We start from the raw sequence: 16,165 nt of genomic DNA, 5'->3' as shown, positions 1-16,165 counted from the left end.
GTGTGAGAGAGAGTGTGTGTGTGTGTGTGTGTGTGAGTGTGTGAGGATGTGTGTGTGTGTGTGTGGGGGGGATATGTGTGTGTGGGGGGGGAATGTGTGTGTGTGGGGGGGGAGGATGTGTATGTGGGGGGGAGGGATGGTGGCACAGAAAGGCATTGGCTGGATTGACAATGAACTTGACGGAGTGCCCCTTTCAGGATACCTGCTCCTCCTCACGGGCTCCATAGGAAAGAGAAGAAAGGAAGGGATGGAGAGAGGGATGGAGAGAGGGAGAGAGGGATGGAAGGAGTGAGGGATGGAGGGAGGGATGGAGGGAGGAGAGGGAAGGAAAAGAGGGAGACAGGAGGTGAGAGCTGGAAGTATTTGGTGACTGAGTAACGTGTTCATGTCCAGTGTCAGGGAGAATCAGTCTGGCTCTGGGAAGAGCCACAGACAAACACCTCTTTCTGACAGATTAATGAGCAGCCTGTTTCTAATTAGGAATCCACCCTGGAACGGCGCAGCCAGCTTGCTGCTCCCCGGGGGGAGCTGATCATCACATCGTTTGACAGGAGAGTCCCTGGACAGGTAACGTGGCATTTCCCCCGTGGTCCCGGCCGCACCCCGCAGCCGGCTCGGCTCGGCTCAGCTCGTTCACCGGCGCCTTCACCAACACCCGGTCTGTTTTTCCGCCGGGGAGAGGACGGAGCGGCCGCCGGGGCTCGCCACCATGGGTGACCTGCTGGGGCTGTGATCGGGGTGACGGAACTCACAGCGCGTTCCCGTGACCGGCTGGACACAGGTCGGAGACCGGGAGACCGGAGACCCGACCGGTGCCAAGGACGAGTGTCAACCATGGAGCATTTAACGGTGAGAGAGGGGACGAGGGGAGGGGGGGAGGAGAGGGGTTTGGGGAGAGGGCGAGGGGGGAGGGGGAGGGGAGAGGGGTTTGGGGAGAGGGTGAGGGGGGAGAGGGCGAGGGGGAGGGGGAGAGGGCGAGGGGGGAGGGGGGGAGGGGAGAGGGGTTTGGGGAGAGGGCGAGGGGGAGGGGGAGGGGAGAGGGGTTTGGGAGAGGGAGAGGGGGAGGGGGGGGAGAGGGAGAGGGAGAGGGGGAGGGGAGGGGGAGGGGAGGGGGAGGGGGAGGGGAGAGGGCAAGGGGAGGGGGGAGGGGAGAGGGCAAGGGGGAGGGGGAGAGGGCAAGGGGGGAGGGGAGAGGGGTTTGGGGAGAGGGCGAGGGGGGAGGGGAGAGGGCGAGGGGGGAGGGGAGAGGGCGAGGGGGGAGACAGGAGAGGGGTTTGGGGAGAGGGAGTCTGCACCGTCCCACGCCACTTGCCTGCGAAACAGCTCGTCCCAGCCAAGATCTGGGAAAGGTTTCCAAGAAGTCAGGGAGGGTGGGGTAGGTGGGAGAGGGATACTGGGAGAGACGGTGGGTGGGCAGAGGGCAGGAGGGGTGTCACCCAGGGGAAGTAGAGTGGGGGGGGTAGCAATGGCCTGGGTCAGGGACAGAGAAGGAGGCAGGGGCCAGAAGTCTGCTGATGACCACTCTCCTTTCCCTGTCCGGGAGAGGTGCTGTTACCCAGAGAGAGTTCGCGGGTGACACCTCGCCAGCCTCTGCGCCCTCTCACGGCTCAGTGGGGGGCAGAGACCCGGGGTGGAGGGTAGCACCAGTAAACCCATCGGTGGAGGAGGGAGGGCGAACTCAAACTGACCCACCTTGTCAACGACAGCTTTGCTCTCCCGGTGTCAATGGCATCGAATTTATGCCCAATCCAGCTGCCGATCCGACATTCCCTGACCTGGTGAGGGGGGGAGATCACAGCCTGGCCCTGTCCCCACCCCCCCATCCTCACCACCACCCTCATCTCCTCCCCCCCATCATCAACTCTCCCCCTCGATCCCTCTCCTCCCCTTTCACCCTGCTCACCCCCACTTCCTTCAATCCTCCTCCATGTCCCACCTGCCTCCATCTCCACCCCACCTCACCTCACCTCTCCCTTCCCCACTCTCCCCATGCCCCACTCTCCTCCATCTCCACCCCACCTCACCTCTCCCCTCCCTTCCCCACTCTCCCCCATCTCCACCCCACCTCACCTCTCCCCTCCCTTCCCCACTCTCCCCATGCCCCACTCTCCTCCATCTCCACCCCACCTCACCCCTCCCCTCCCTTCCCCACTCTCCCTTCCCCACTCTCCCCCATCTCCACCCCACCTCACCTCTCCCCTCCCTTCCCCACTCTCCTCCATCTCCACCCAACCTCACCCTCTCCCCTCCCTTCCCCACTCTCCCCATGCCTCCATTACTCTGTTCTCCCCGCCCCTCTGTCCCTTCTGGTGGTCTTGGTGGAGAGGGGCCCATCTCTGGTCAGGTGAGCCAGGCTCAACCTGGAAGCTGTTAATTGCTCCACTCACCCCCAGAGACAGTGCCATGGAGTGGCTAGCACAGAGCAGGGGGAATAAGGGTTGATAAAGGCACAGGAACCCCCCCCCCCACCCTTCCGGAACCACACTGAGCCCGAGGAAAAGAGTGGGGTGGTGAAGGATATCGAACACAGCACCTCCTGCCTGAGGCAACCAGCCACAAACCCAGGACAGGACAGGACAGGACAGGCAATGTGGGTCAGAGGGGATCGTCTGAGAGAAGGGGGAAAGTCCAGATACAGAGAGGCTGAATTCCACAACCGGATTCACCAGCCTTTCCTGTCGGGTCCGGTCCAGTCTCCTCCAATCCTAGCTGTTGGTCTCACCCATCTCCTCCTATTTACCACACCCCACCCCCTACCCTCGATCACTCACCCATCTCCTCCTGTTTACCCCATCCACCCACCCCTACCCGCAATCACTCACTATCTCCTCCTATTTACCCCACCAGGCCCCTACCCTTGATCACTCACCCATCTCCTCCTGTTTACCACACCCCACCCCTACCCTCGTTCACTCATCTAGTATTGTGTTACAGCTTCCCCGGCTCCCTCCCCCACTTCCCTCTGTCCTCACTGTCCCCAGCACCACACATCTGTCCCCCTGTCCCCCCACTCCCCATGCCCATGCCTTTCCCCTGTGCCAATGAAACCCTGGTCTCAGTTGCCATTTCAACATTGTTTAATGTTATTTCCAGTCCACAAGGATAAAGGAGAATCAAATAATTGTTAGCCACACACGCAAAATGCTGGAGGAACTCAGCAGGCCAGGCAACATCTATGGAAAAAAGTACTGTCGACGTTTTGGGCCGAGACTGGAGAGAAAAGGAAGAGTAGATTTTAAAGGTGGGGGGAGACAAATCAAAAACTCAAGGTGATAGGTGAAACCAGGAGGGGAAGGGGTGAAGTAAAGAGCTGGGACGTTGATTGGTGAAAGAGATACAGGGCTGGAGAAGGGGGAGTCTGAAAGGAGAGGACAGAAGGCCGTGGAAGAAAGAAAAGGGGGGAGGGGCACCAGAGGGGAGCGATGGGTAGGCAAGGAGATGAGGTGAGAGAGGGAAAAGGGGAGGGGGAATAGTGAAAGGGGGGGCATTAACGGAAGTTAGAGAAGTCGATGTTCATGCCATCAGGTTGGAGGCTACCCAGACGGAATATAAGGTGTTGTTCCTCCAACCTGAGTGTGGCTTCATCTTTACAGTGAAGGAGGCCGTGGATAAACATTTCGGAATGGGGAGTAGGAAATGGAATTAAAACATGTGGCCACTGGGAGATCACGTTTCTTCTGGCGGATGGAGTGTAGATGCTCGGTGAGGCGATCTCCCATTCTACATCAGGCCTAACTGATGTACAGGAGGTGACACTGGGAACACAGAACACAGTATATGACCCCAACAGACTCACAGGTGAAGTGTCACCTCACCTGGAAGGACTGTTTGGGCCCTGAAAGGTAGTGAGGGAGGAGGTGTAGGAGCAGGTGTCACACTTGTTCCATTTGCAAGGATAAGTGCCAGGAGGGAGATCAGTGGGGAAGGATGAATGGACAAGGGAGCGATCCCTGCGGAAAGCAGAGAGTTGCGGGGTGGGAGAAAGGTGTGCTTGGTGGTGGGATCCCATTGAAGATGGCAGATGTTGTGGAGAATTACGTGCTGGACATGGAGGCTGGTGGGGTGGTAGGTGAGAACGGGAGGAACCCTATCCCTGGTAGGGTGGCGGGAGGATGGGGTAAGAGCAGAGGTGCGTGAAATGGAAGAGATGCGATTGAGGGCAGCGTTGATGGTGGAGGAAGGGAAGCCCCTTTCTTTGAAGAAGGAGGACATCTCCTTTGTTCTGGAGTGAAAAGCCTCATCCTAAGAGCAGATATAGCGGAGACAGAGGAATTGAGAAAAGGGAATGGCATTTTTACAAGTACCAGGGTGGGAAGAGGTATGGTCCAGGTAGCTGTGAGAGTTCACGCGTTTATAACAGACATCAGTAGATAAGATGTCTCCAGAGACAGAGACAGCGAGTTTGAGAAAGGCGGGCGAGGTTGGAAATGGACCAGGTAAGTTTGAGGCAGGGACCCTCCCAGTAGCCACCCATTTTAATTCCACATCCATTCTGATATGTCAATCTATGGCCTCCTCTATCGCAATGAGGCCACACTCGGGTTATATTCCATCTGGGTAGCCTCCAACCTGATGGCATGAATATCAATTTCTCAAAATTCTGGTAATGCCCCCCCCCACCTTCTCCTTCACCATTCCCCATCCCCTTTTCCTTCTCTCACCTCATCTCCTTGCCTGTCCATCACCTCCCCCTGGTGCTCCTCCCCCTTTTCTTTCTTCCATGGCCTTCTGTCCTCTCCTATCAGACTCCCCCTTCTCCAGCCCTGGATCTCTTTCACTGATCAACTTCCCAGCTCTTTTTCTCTAGTCCTGCTGAAGGGTTTCGGCCAGAAACATTGACTGAACTTTACCATGGACGCTGCCTGGCCTGCTGAATTCCCCCAGCATTCTGTGTGTATTGCTCGGATTTCCAGCATCTGCAGATTTTCTCTCATTGGAAATAATTGTTACTCTGGGTCCGATGCAGCACAAAAAAAACCACAATAATTTAGAAAGCACAATAAATAAAAATGCATAAGATAGCTTCTATATGTAGATTGATTGCATGTCTTCAAGAGACGCTGGGCTGTACACAGGCTGTGAGAGGAAATAGTAAAGTAATGGTGGAGTTATTGGGATCAAGTTACCAACAGCGGCACCTTCCATCAGCACAGTCAAGGGCTGTGTGAGTGTGTGAGCGTGAGTTTGAGTATCAGTGTGTGTGTGAGAGAGAGTCTGTGTGTGTTGGAGTGTGTGTATGTGTGGGAGAGCGTGCATGTGTGTGTGAGTGTGCCTGAGTGTGAGAGTGTGAATGTGTGTGTGTGAGAGAGAGAGTCTGTGTGTGTGTCTGAATGTGAGAGTGTGTATGTTTCTGAATGTGAGAGTGTGAGTGTGAGAGTGTGCATGTTTCTGAATGTGAGAGTGCAGGTGTGTATGTGTATGAGTATGTCTGAGTATGAGAGTGTGTGGGAGTGTGAGAGTATGTGAATATGAGTGTGAGTGTGTGTGTGTCTGTGTGTGTGTGTGTGTGTGTGAGAGAGAGAGTGTGTGTATATGTGCCTGAATGTGAGAGTGCGGGTGTGTGTGTGTCTGTCTGCCTGCCTGTCTCTGTCTGTGTGTGTGTGAGAGAGAGAGTCTGTGTGTGTTGGAGTATGTGTGTGAGTGTGAGAATGTGTGTGTGTGTGTATGTCTGAATGTGAGAGTGTGGGTGTGTGTGTGAGTGAGTGTGAGAGAATGTGAGTGTGTGTGGGAGAGTGTGTCTGAGTGTGAGAATGTGTCTATGTGAGTCTGTGTGTGTGTGGGACTGTGTATGTGTTTGTGTGTGTGCGTGAATATGAGGGAATGTGTGTGTGTGAGAGTGAGTGTGAGCGTGTGGAAGTGTGTGTGGGAGCGTACAACCATGTAGTTGACACGGTCCATCTCTCTCCACTCCCTGTACATCCAACATCCATCCTCTTGGTGGGGGAGCATTTTGGTGAGAGTGACCACAACTCCCTTAGCTTTAGCATAGCTATGGAAAATGATAAAAACAGACAAAATGGGAAAGTGCTTAATTGGGGAAGGGCTAACTATGAAGGGATGAGGCAGGAACTAGCGAGAGTAAATTGGAAACAGATGTTCAAGGGTGAAAGCACAGAAGTAATGTGGAGGAAGCTTAGGGACCACTTGTGCTGGGTTCAGGATAGGTTTGTCCCACTGAGACAAGGAAAAAATGGTAGGAAAAGGGAACCGTGGCTGATGAAACAAGTGAGGCAACTCGTTAAGAGAAAGAAGGAAGCATATGTTAGATATAAGAAGCAGGAAGCAGGAGGGGCTCATGAGAAATATAGGGTAGCCAGGAAGGAGCTTAAGAAGGGACTTAGGAGAGCTCGAAGGGGGCATGAGAGGGCCTTGGCATGTAGGATTAAGGAGAACCCCAAGGCGTTCTATGCGTATGTGAAGAACAGAAGGATGACGAGAATGAAGGTGGGGCCGCTAAAGGATAAAAAAGGCAACATGTGCCTGGAGGTGGAGGAAGTTGGGAAGGGCCTAAATCAACACTTTGCTTCAGTATTCACAAGTGAAAAGGACCTTGCTCAGGGTGAGGTGGAAATAGAACAGGCCTGTGTGCTGGACAATGTGGAGGTTAAGGAAGAAGAAGTGTTGGATCGTCTTAAAGACATCAAGATTGATAAGTCCCCAGGGCCGGACGTGATATACCCCAGGTTGCTGTGGGAAGTGAGAGAAGAGATTGCTGGAGCAGTAGCTATGATCTTTGAATCCTCTTTGGCTGCAGGGGGGGTGCCGGAGGATTGGAGAATGGCAAATGTAGTTCCCTTATTTAAAAAAGGTAATAGGGAGAATCCTGGGAACTATAGACCGGTGAGTCTTACGTCAGTGGCCTGAAAGCTATTGGAAAGGATTCTTAAGAATAGGATCTACGACCACTCGGAGAGGTACAGTCTACTCAAGGATAGTCAACATGGCTTTGTGAAGGGAAGGTCATGCCTCACGAGCCTAATTGAGTTTTTTTGAAGAGGTAACAAAAGAAATTGATGAGGGTAGGGTGGTAGATGTGGTCTACGTGGATTTTAGCAAGGCATTTGACAAGGTCCCCCACGAGAGACTCATCCAGAAAGTCATGAGGCATGGGATCAGTGGAACCTTGGCCGTTTGGATAAAAAAATTGGCTTACAGGAAGAAAGCAGAGGGTGGTAGTGGAAGGAAAGTATTCTGCCTGGAGGTCGGTGACTAGTGGAGTGCCGCAAGGATCTAGGACCCCTGCTCTTTGTGATTTGGATGAAGAGGTGGAAGGATGGGTGAGTAAGTTTGCAGATGACACGAAGATTAGAGAAGTTGTGGATGGAGCTGTAGGTTGTCGAAGGTTAGAAGAAGATATAGACAGGATGCAGAGTTGGGCAAAAAGTGGCAGATGGAGCTCAATCCGGATAAGTGTGAGGTGATGCATTTTGGAAGGGCAAACCAGAAGGCTGAGCACAGGGTTAATGGTCGGTTACTTAAGAGTGTGGATGAACAGACAGACCTTGGGGTTCAAATCCATACATCCCTCAAGGTTGCTGCACAGGTTGATAGGATAGTTAAGAAAGCCTATGGGATGCTAGGCTTCATTAATGGGGGATTGAGTTCAAGAGTAGAGAGGTCATGTTGCAACTCTACAAATCTCTGGTGAGATCACACTTAGAGTATTGTGTTCAGCTCTGGTCACCTCATTATAGGAAGGATGTGGAAGCTATGGAGAGGGTGCAGAGGAGATTTACCAGGATGTTGCCTGGATTGGAAAACAAGTCTTATGAGGCAAGGTTAGCAGAGCTGGGACTTTTCTCTTTGGAGCGTAGAAGGATGAGAGGGGACTTGATAGAGGTCTACAAGATTATGAGAGGCATAGATAGGGTGGATAGCCAGTACCTGTTTCCCAGGGCACAAATAGCAAACACCAGAGGGCATATGTACAAAGTTAAGGGAGGAAAGTTTAGGGGAGACATCAGGGGTAAGTTTTTTTACACAGAGGGTTGTGGGTGCCTGGAATAACTTGCCAGGGATGGTGGTGGAGGCTAAAACATTAGGGGTATTTAAGAGCCTCTTGGACAGACACATGGATGAAAGAAAAACAGAGGGTTACGGGGTAGTGTGGGTTTAGTACTTATTTTTTAAGGATTATATGGGTCGGCACAAAATTGAGGGCCGAAGGGCTTGTACTGTGTTGTAGTATTCTAGTGTCTAGTGTCTAATGTACCTGACACGGTCCATCTCTCTCCACTCCCTGTACAACCATGTACCTGACACGGTCCATCTCTCTCCACTCCCTACACATCCATGTACCTGTCTAAGAGCCCCTTAACTATCTCTATCATACATTATCAGCCCCCACCACCACCACTGGGGGCTCATTCCAGGCACTTACCATTGGCTGTGTAAAAAAAAATGTGCCACAGAACATCTCTAACTTTTCGCTTTTCATCTTAAAAACTTACTGTCTGGTACTTGCCCGTGTTTGGGTTATGTGCCTCTAAACCTTTCCTTCGAGCCAGTCTGAATCTTTTCTCTTCTGCTGAAGCCCATCACCCCTACTGGGCCACAGTCCTCCGACAGCAGCTCCCCAGAGTCCTTTGTCCTGGGTACAGTCCATCTTCATCCTTCCTCCCAGGGATGGGGTCTTTCGAGCCTCAGCTGGTGATTCTGTGGCTCTGGGTTTTTACGGGATGAGGTTGCTAGCCCCATGTACAACTCTCCTCCTCTCACAGCCGGGCTTGGGCTGTTCATGGCGAGTTAACTACCCAAATGCCTTTTAAATAATTTTGTAATTGCAGCCATCGTCATCATTTCCTCTGGCAGCTTATTCCACACACTCACCACCCTCTGTTAAAGAAAGCTGCTCCTCAAATTCCCTTTAAATCTTTCCCCTCACCTTAAAACTGTGTCCTCCAGCCTCATACACCCCCAGGGAAAAGACTGTAACCACCCACCTTATCTACACCCCTCAGGATATTATCAACCTCTATCACATCACCCCTCTACCTCCCTCAGTCTAGGGAAAACAGTCCCAGCCTGTCCAGCACCTCTTGATAACTCAAGCCCTCCTTTTCTGGTAATATCCTTGTGAACTCTCTTTGGTTTAATTGTTAACCTCGTCCCTTCTACGTACAGCAACCAGAACTGCTCACAATGTTCCACTGTGTAAGATATTGGTCACGATTTCCCTGCTCTGGTATCAGAGCACGAAAGTTGGAGTAATCATTGTTCATGAGGCTACCCAGACTGAATGTGAGGTGCCTTAACAGGAATAGAGGTTTTATTGTCCTTGCCCACCACTCTGTGAGCCTCACCATTCTCCACATCTTCGGCCATCTTCAACAGGATCCTACCAACAAACACATCCTTACCTCCCTCCCCACTCTCCGCAGTCTGCAGGTATTACTCCCTCCGTGATCTCTTTGTCCGTTCATCCCTCTTGGCACGTTTTAATTCCCATTTCCATTCCAACATGTCGGTCCATGGCCTCCTCTTTTGCCACGATGAGGCCACCCTCAGGGTGGAGGAGCAACACCTCATATTCTGTCTTGGTAGCCTCCAACCTGATGGCATTAAAATTGATTTCTCCTTCCAGTAATTTTTCCTATCCCCTTCCCTCTGCTTTTATTCACCACTCTAGCCTCTTACCTCTTCTCCTCAACTGCCTATCATCTCCCCATTGTGTCCCATCTTCTTCCCTTTCTCCTATGGCCCATTCTCCAGTCCCTTCAAATTCCTTCTTCTCCTAACTTTGGCCTTTCCCACCCACCTGGTTTCACCTGTCACGTTCTAGCTATCCTCTTCCCCCTCCCCCCCAACCTTTTTATTCTGGCATCTTCCCCCTTCCTGTTCAGTCCTGAAGAAGGGCCTCGGTCCAAAGCATCGACTGTTTATTCATTTCCATAGATACTGATTGACTGGCTGAGCTCCTCCAGCGTTTTGTACCTGTTGGTTTGGATTTCCAGCATCTCCTATGTATATGAGGTGTTGTTCCTCCAGCCTGAGTTTAGCCTCATGGTGGAAGTAGAGGAGGCCATGGACTGACGTGTCAGAATGAGAACAGAAGCTCAGATTGTAATGAGTGGCCACTGGGAGATCTGTCACGAGTCCCACAATAGGGATACAACCCCTTTGGCCCACCATCCGATTTCACTCATCTACGTTAAATTCCATTTGCCATCCCTTGGCTCACTTTCAATGACGACCTACATCCTGGAGAAACCTTAGACAACCCCTTCACTGCCCGTCACTCAACCGACTCTGGAGACATCCACAGATATGCCAAACATGTCACCTACATTCTCATCCGGATCGTTGATATAGATGGCAAACGATAACAGACCTAGCACTGATCCTGTGGTACTCCACTAGCCGCAGGCCACCAGTTTCAGAAACATCGCTCCATCATATCCCTCAGACCAGTGGTTTGAGATGTGTCTATTTTAATGCAAGAAGCATCATGAACAAAGCAGATGAGCTTAGAGCGTGGATCAGTACTTGGAGCTACAATGTTGTGGCCATTACAGAGACTTGGATGGCTCAGGGGCAGGAATGGTTACTTCAAGTGCCAGGCTTTAGATGTTTCAGAAAGGACAGGGAGGGAAGCAAAAGAGGTGGGGGCATGGCACTGTTGATCAGAGATAGTGTCACAGCTGCAGATTGTCTACGCGTATGGAGTCTCTGTGAGTGGAAGTTAGGAACAGGAAAGGTTCAATATCTCCTTTACCATAACATTGGTTGGGAATAGGAACAGACAAGTTACGGAAATGTTTAATTGGAGTAAGGGGAAATACGAGGCTATCAGGCAGGAACTTGGAAGCATAAATTGGAAACTGATGTTCTCAGGGAAACGTACAGCAGAAATGTGGCAAATGTTCAGGGGATATTTGCATTGAGTTCTGCATAGGTACATTCCAATGAGACGGAAAGGATGTTAGGGCACAGGAACTGTGGTGTACAAAGGCTGTTGTAAATCTAGTCATGAAGAAAAGAGCTTACAAAAGGATCAAGAAACCAGGTAATGATACAGATCTAGAAGATTATAAGGCTAGCAGGAAGGAGCTTAAGAATGAAATTAGGAGAGCCAGAAGGGGCCATGAGAAGGCCTTGGTGGACAGGGTTAAGGAAAACCCCAAGGCATTCTACAAGTATGTGAACAGCAAGAGGATAAGATGTGAGAGAATAGGACTAATCAAGTGTGACAGTGAAAAAGTGTGTCTGGAACTGGATGGTAGAAGTACTTAATGAATACTGTGCTCCAGTATTCACTATGGAAAAGGACCTTGGCGATTGTAGGGATGACTTACAGTGGACTGAAAAGCTTGAATATATAGACATTATGAAAGAAGATTTGCTGGAGCTTTTGAAAAGCATCAAGTTGGATAAGTTACTGATACCAGATGAGATACCAGACTACTGTGGGAGGTGAGGGAGAAGATTGCTGAGCCCCTGGCAATGGTCTTTGCATCATCATTGGGGAAGGGAGAGGTTCCAGAGGATTGGAGGGTTGCAGATGTTGTTCCCTTATTCAAGAAAGGGAGTAGCCATAGCCCAGGAAATTATAGACCGGTGAGTCTTACTTCAGTCGTTGGAAAGTTGATGAAGAAGATCATGAGAGGCAGGATTTATGAACATTTGGGGAGGGATAATATGATTAGGAATAGACAGCATGATTTTGTCAAAGGCAGGTCGTGCCTTACGAGCCTGATTGAATTTTTTGAGGATGTGACTAAACACATTGATGAAGATAGAGCAGTAGATGTAGTGTATATGGATTTCAGCAAGGCATTTGATAAGGTACCCCATGCAAGGCTTATTGAGAAAGTAAGGAGGCATGTGATCCAAGGGGACATTGCTTTGTGATTCCAGAACTGTCTTGCCCACAGAAGGCAAAGAGTGGTTGTAGACGGGTCATATTCTGCATGGAGGTGGGTGACCAGGGATCTGTTCTGGGACCTCTACTCCTCGTGACTTTTATAAATGACTTGGATGAAGAAGTACAGGGTGGGTTAGTAAATTTGCTGATGACAAAGTTTGGGGGTGTTGTGGATAGTGTGGAGGGTTGTTGGAGGTTACAACGGGACATTGATAGGATGCAAAACTGGGCTGAGAAGTGGCAGATGGAGTTCAACCCAGATAAGTGTAAGGTGGTTCACTTTGGTTGGCCAAATATGATGGCAGAATATAGTATTAATGGTAAGACTCTTGGCAGTGTGGAGGATCCGAGGGATTTTGGGTTCTGAGTCCATAGGACACTCAAAGCAGCTGCGCAGGTTGACTCTGTGGTTAATAAGGGATACGGTGCATTGGCCTTCATCAATTGTGGGATTGAGTTTAAGAGCTGAGAGGTAATGTTGGAGCTATATAGAACCCTGGTCAGACCCCACTTGGAGTACTGTGCTCAGTTCTGGTCGCCTCACTACAGGAAGGATGTGGAAACCATAGAAAGGGTGCAGAGGAGATTTACAAGGATGTTGCCTGGATTGGAGGGCGTGCCTTATGAGAATAGGTTGAGTGAACTTGGCCTTTTCTCCTTGGAGTGACGGAGCATGAGAGGTGACCTGATAGAGGTGTATAAGATGATGAGAGGCATTGATCGTGTGGATAGTCAGAGGCCTTTTCCCAGGTCTGAAATGGCTAGCACGAGAGGGCACAGTGTTAAGGTGCTTGGAAGTAGGTACAGGGGAGATATCAGTGGTGAGTTTTTTATGCAGAGAGTGGTGAGTGCGTGGAATCTGCTGCTGGTGACGGTGGAGGAAGCAGATACGATAAGGTCTTTTAAGAGACTCCTGGATAGGAGCTTAGAAAAATAGAGGGCTATGGGTAATTTCTAAGTTAAGGATGTGTTTGGCACAGCTTTGTGGGCTTTGCTGTATGGGTAATTTCTAAGTTGCGTTTACTCCTTCCACCAAACCAACTTAGAAACACTCCCGGCACTTATCTGCAAGCAAAACAAGTGCCACACCTCCTCCCTCACCACCATTCAGGGCCCCAAACAGTCTTACAGGAGGCACACTTCTCCTGCGAGTCTGCTGGGGTGTTCCTGTGTGGCTTCTCTGCATTGGAGAGACTCAGTGTAGACTGGGGTCAATTGGCAGGAGCTCACAGTGGCCGCCCATTTCGGCTTCCTATTCTCATTCTGACATGTTGTCCATGGTCTGCTCTTTTACCACGATGAAGCCCCTCTCAGACTGGAGCAGCAACACCTCATATCCCATGTGAGGAGCCTCCAACCCGACTGCATGAACACTGATTTCTCTACCTTCTGGTAATTTCTCCTCTCTTCCCTTCACTATTTTCCCATTCCCCATTTTGGCTTCCTCCTTACCCTTTCTCTTCTCCACACCTGCCTATCCCTTCCTTCTTCCCTTTCTTCCACGGTCCACTCTCTTCTCCTATCAGATTTCTTCTTCTTCAGCCCTTATCTCTCCCACTTATCACCTCCTAGCTTCTTACTTCATCCCTTCCCTTCCCCACCCACCTTCCCCTCATCTGGTCTGACCTATCACCTGTCTGCTTAGTCACCCTCCCCCATGTTTTTTTTCTGATTTCTACCCCCTTCCTTCCCAGTCCTGATGAAGGGTCTTGGCTCGAAACATCAACTGTTCATTCCTCTCCACAGATACTGCTTGACCTGCTGAGTTCCTCCAGTACTTTGTGTGTGATGCATTAAAATCCAATCGGTTATCTCATTCTGAATCCCATGGGATCTAACCTACCATGTCTACTGTCCTGCCCTCACCAATCCTCTTGTTCGCCTTTCTAAAAAAATCTCATTCAGATTTGTGAGACATGGTTCCGTCACACAAAGCCACGCTGACTACCCCGAATCAGTCCCTGCCTTTCCAAACACAAGAGGTTGGTTGATGAGGCCTCACTTCGAGTATTGTGTGCAGTTCTGGTCACCTACATTCAGCAAAGATATAAATAACTTTGAAAGAGTGCAGAGAAAACTTACGATGATGTTGCTGGGATTTGAGGACGTTAATTATGGGGAAAGGTTGAATCGGTTCGGACTTCATTCCTCAGAATGTAGAAGAATGAGGGGAGATATAGAAAATTATGAAGGGTATTGATAGGGTAAATGCAAATAGGCTTTTTCCACTGAGGGTGGGTGAGACTAGAACCAGAGGTCATGGGTTAAGGGTGAAAGATGGAATGTTTAAGGGGAACATGAGGGGCAACTTCTTCACTCAGAGGGTGGTGAGAGTGTGGAACGAGTTGCCAGTGGAAATGGTGGATGCAGGTTTGATTTCAACGTTTAAGAGAAACTTGCGATAGGTAGATGGATGGGAAAGGCATGGAGTGTTAGGGTCTGGGTGTGGTTAATGGGACGAGGCAGATTAATGGTTCTAGACAGACCAAATGGGCCGAAGAGCCTGTTTCTGTGTTGTAGTGTTGTATGATTCTAGATTCTGCAGATGCTGGAAATCCAGACAAAAAGCTGGAGGAACTCAGCAGGTCAGGCAGAGGACACAGTACAGAATAGAGGAATATCCATTTAGGACAGAGATGAGGAAGGATTTCTTTAGCCAGAGAATGGTGTCTGTGTAATTCATTGCTGCAGGCGGCTCTGGAGGTCAAGTCATCGGCTATTTTTACACCATAAGACATAGGAGCAGAATTAGGCCATTTGGCCCATCGAGTCTGCTTCACCATTCAATCATGGCTGATACCTTTTTCCCATCCTCAGCCCCACTCCCAGCCTTCTCCCCGTAGCTTTTGATGCCATGTCCAGTCGAGAACCTATCAAGCTCTACCTTAAGTACACCCAACAACCTGGCCTCCACAGCTACCTGTAGTAATAAATTCCACAAATTCACCACCCTATAGCCAAAGAAATTTCTCCACATCTCTGTTTTGAATGGACGCCCCTCTATACTGAGACTGTGCCCTTTGTCCTAGACTCCCCCACCATGGGAAACATCCTTTCCACATCTACCCTGTCGGGCTTTTCAACATTTGAAAGGTTTCAATGAGATCTCCCCTCATCCTTCTGAATTCCAGGTAGAGGTTGATAGATTCCTGATTATCCGGGCATGAAGGGATACGGGGAGAATGCCGGAGACTGCAGCTGAGAGGAAAATTGGATCAATCATGATGAAATAGTGGAGCAGACTTGATGGGCCAAATGGCCTAATTCTGCTCCTATATCTATGGTCTTATGATCTATGGAGAGGAACTGCGGTATAATGTATCTGTGTGTGTGCACCTCTCACCCTAAATGTATGCCCTGTGGTATTAGACATTTCAAACCGGGAGAAAGTTAACGTCTGTCTACTCCTTCTGCGCCCCTCATAATCTTATCAACTTCTATCAGATCTCCCCTCAGCCTCCTCTGGTAAATCTCTTCTGCATCCTCTCCAAAGCCTTCACATCCTTCCTATAATTGGGTGACTAGAACTGTCAGCAATACTTCAGATGCGGCCTAACTAGAGTTTTATAAAGTGCAACGTAACCTCCAGACATTTGAACTCACTGCCTTGACTAATAAAGGCAAGCATACCATACGCCTTCGTAACCACCCAATCAATTGCTTTCTGAAAGGGTGAATGGAGCATACAACAGTATGGGGAACACACTCAGAATGCTGGGGGAACTTGGCAGATCAATGGAAAATCAACTCAGAATAAAGAAAGGTCTCGGCTTGAAACAACTGTTTACTTTGACTAAACTTTCACTCTGCTTCACGAACCGATGTCATTTCCTTCTTTCCAAACGTTAGAATTAGGGGCTAGAAGAGGCCATTCAGCCCCTCAGTCCTGCTCCATTGTTTTACATTAGTCCCACCTTCCTGACTAAACCCTCTACCTTGAATAACCTTAAAATCTGAAGTCTATTTTCTGTCATGGTAAACGCACCAGTGACCGAGTCTCTGTGGCCTCTGGTGGAGATGCATCAAAGTTCAAAGTAAGTGTATTATCAAAGGACGTAACTGTCACCATATACTACCCGGAGATTCATTTTCTTGTGGGCATTCACAGCAAATACAAAAAACGCAATAGAATCAATGAAACACCACACCTAACAAGACACAACCAAAGACCAAGAGACAACAAACTGTGCAAGTAGAAAAAGAGAAAAACCCCAAAATAATAATAGATAAATAGCAATAAATATCGAGACCATGAGATGAGGAGTCCTTGAAAGTGAGTCCACAGCTTGTGGGAACAGTTGA

The 16,165-nt window shown here is 49.8% G+C and overlaps 1 protein-coding gene across 1 annotated transcript in view; it reads left to right on the top strand.

The window, feature by feature from the left end:
• The first annotated feature begins 783 nt into the window (after positions 1 to 783).
• The window catches only part of trpc2b (transient receptor potential cation channel subfamily C member 2b), a 57,613-nt gene continuing 42,231 nt past the window's right edge, over positions 784 to 16,165 (top strand). The window contains exon 1 of the mRNA XM_072264217.1: positions 784 to 849. Within this exon, the coding sequence (XP_072120318.1) occupies positions 835 to 849 (15 nt within the window). The 5' untranslated portion in view covers positions 784 to 834. The remainder of the gene's footprint in view (positions 850 to 16,165) is intronic.

Source organism: Mobula birostris, chromosome 7 (assembly GCF_030028105.1).
Source record: "Mobula birostris isolate sMobBir1 chromosome 7, sMobBir1.hap1, whole genome shotgun sequence".
Taxonomy (NCBI): domain Eukaryota; kingdom Metazoa; phylum Chordata; class Chondrichthyes; order Myliobatiformes; family Myliobatidae; genus Mobula; species Mobula birostris.
This window is presented reverse-complemented; position numbering and strand designations above follow the sequence as displayed.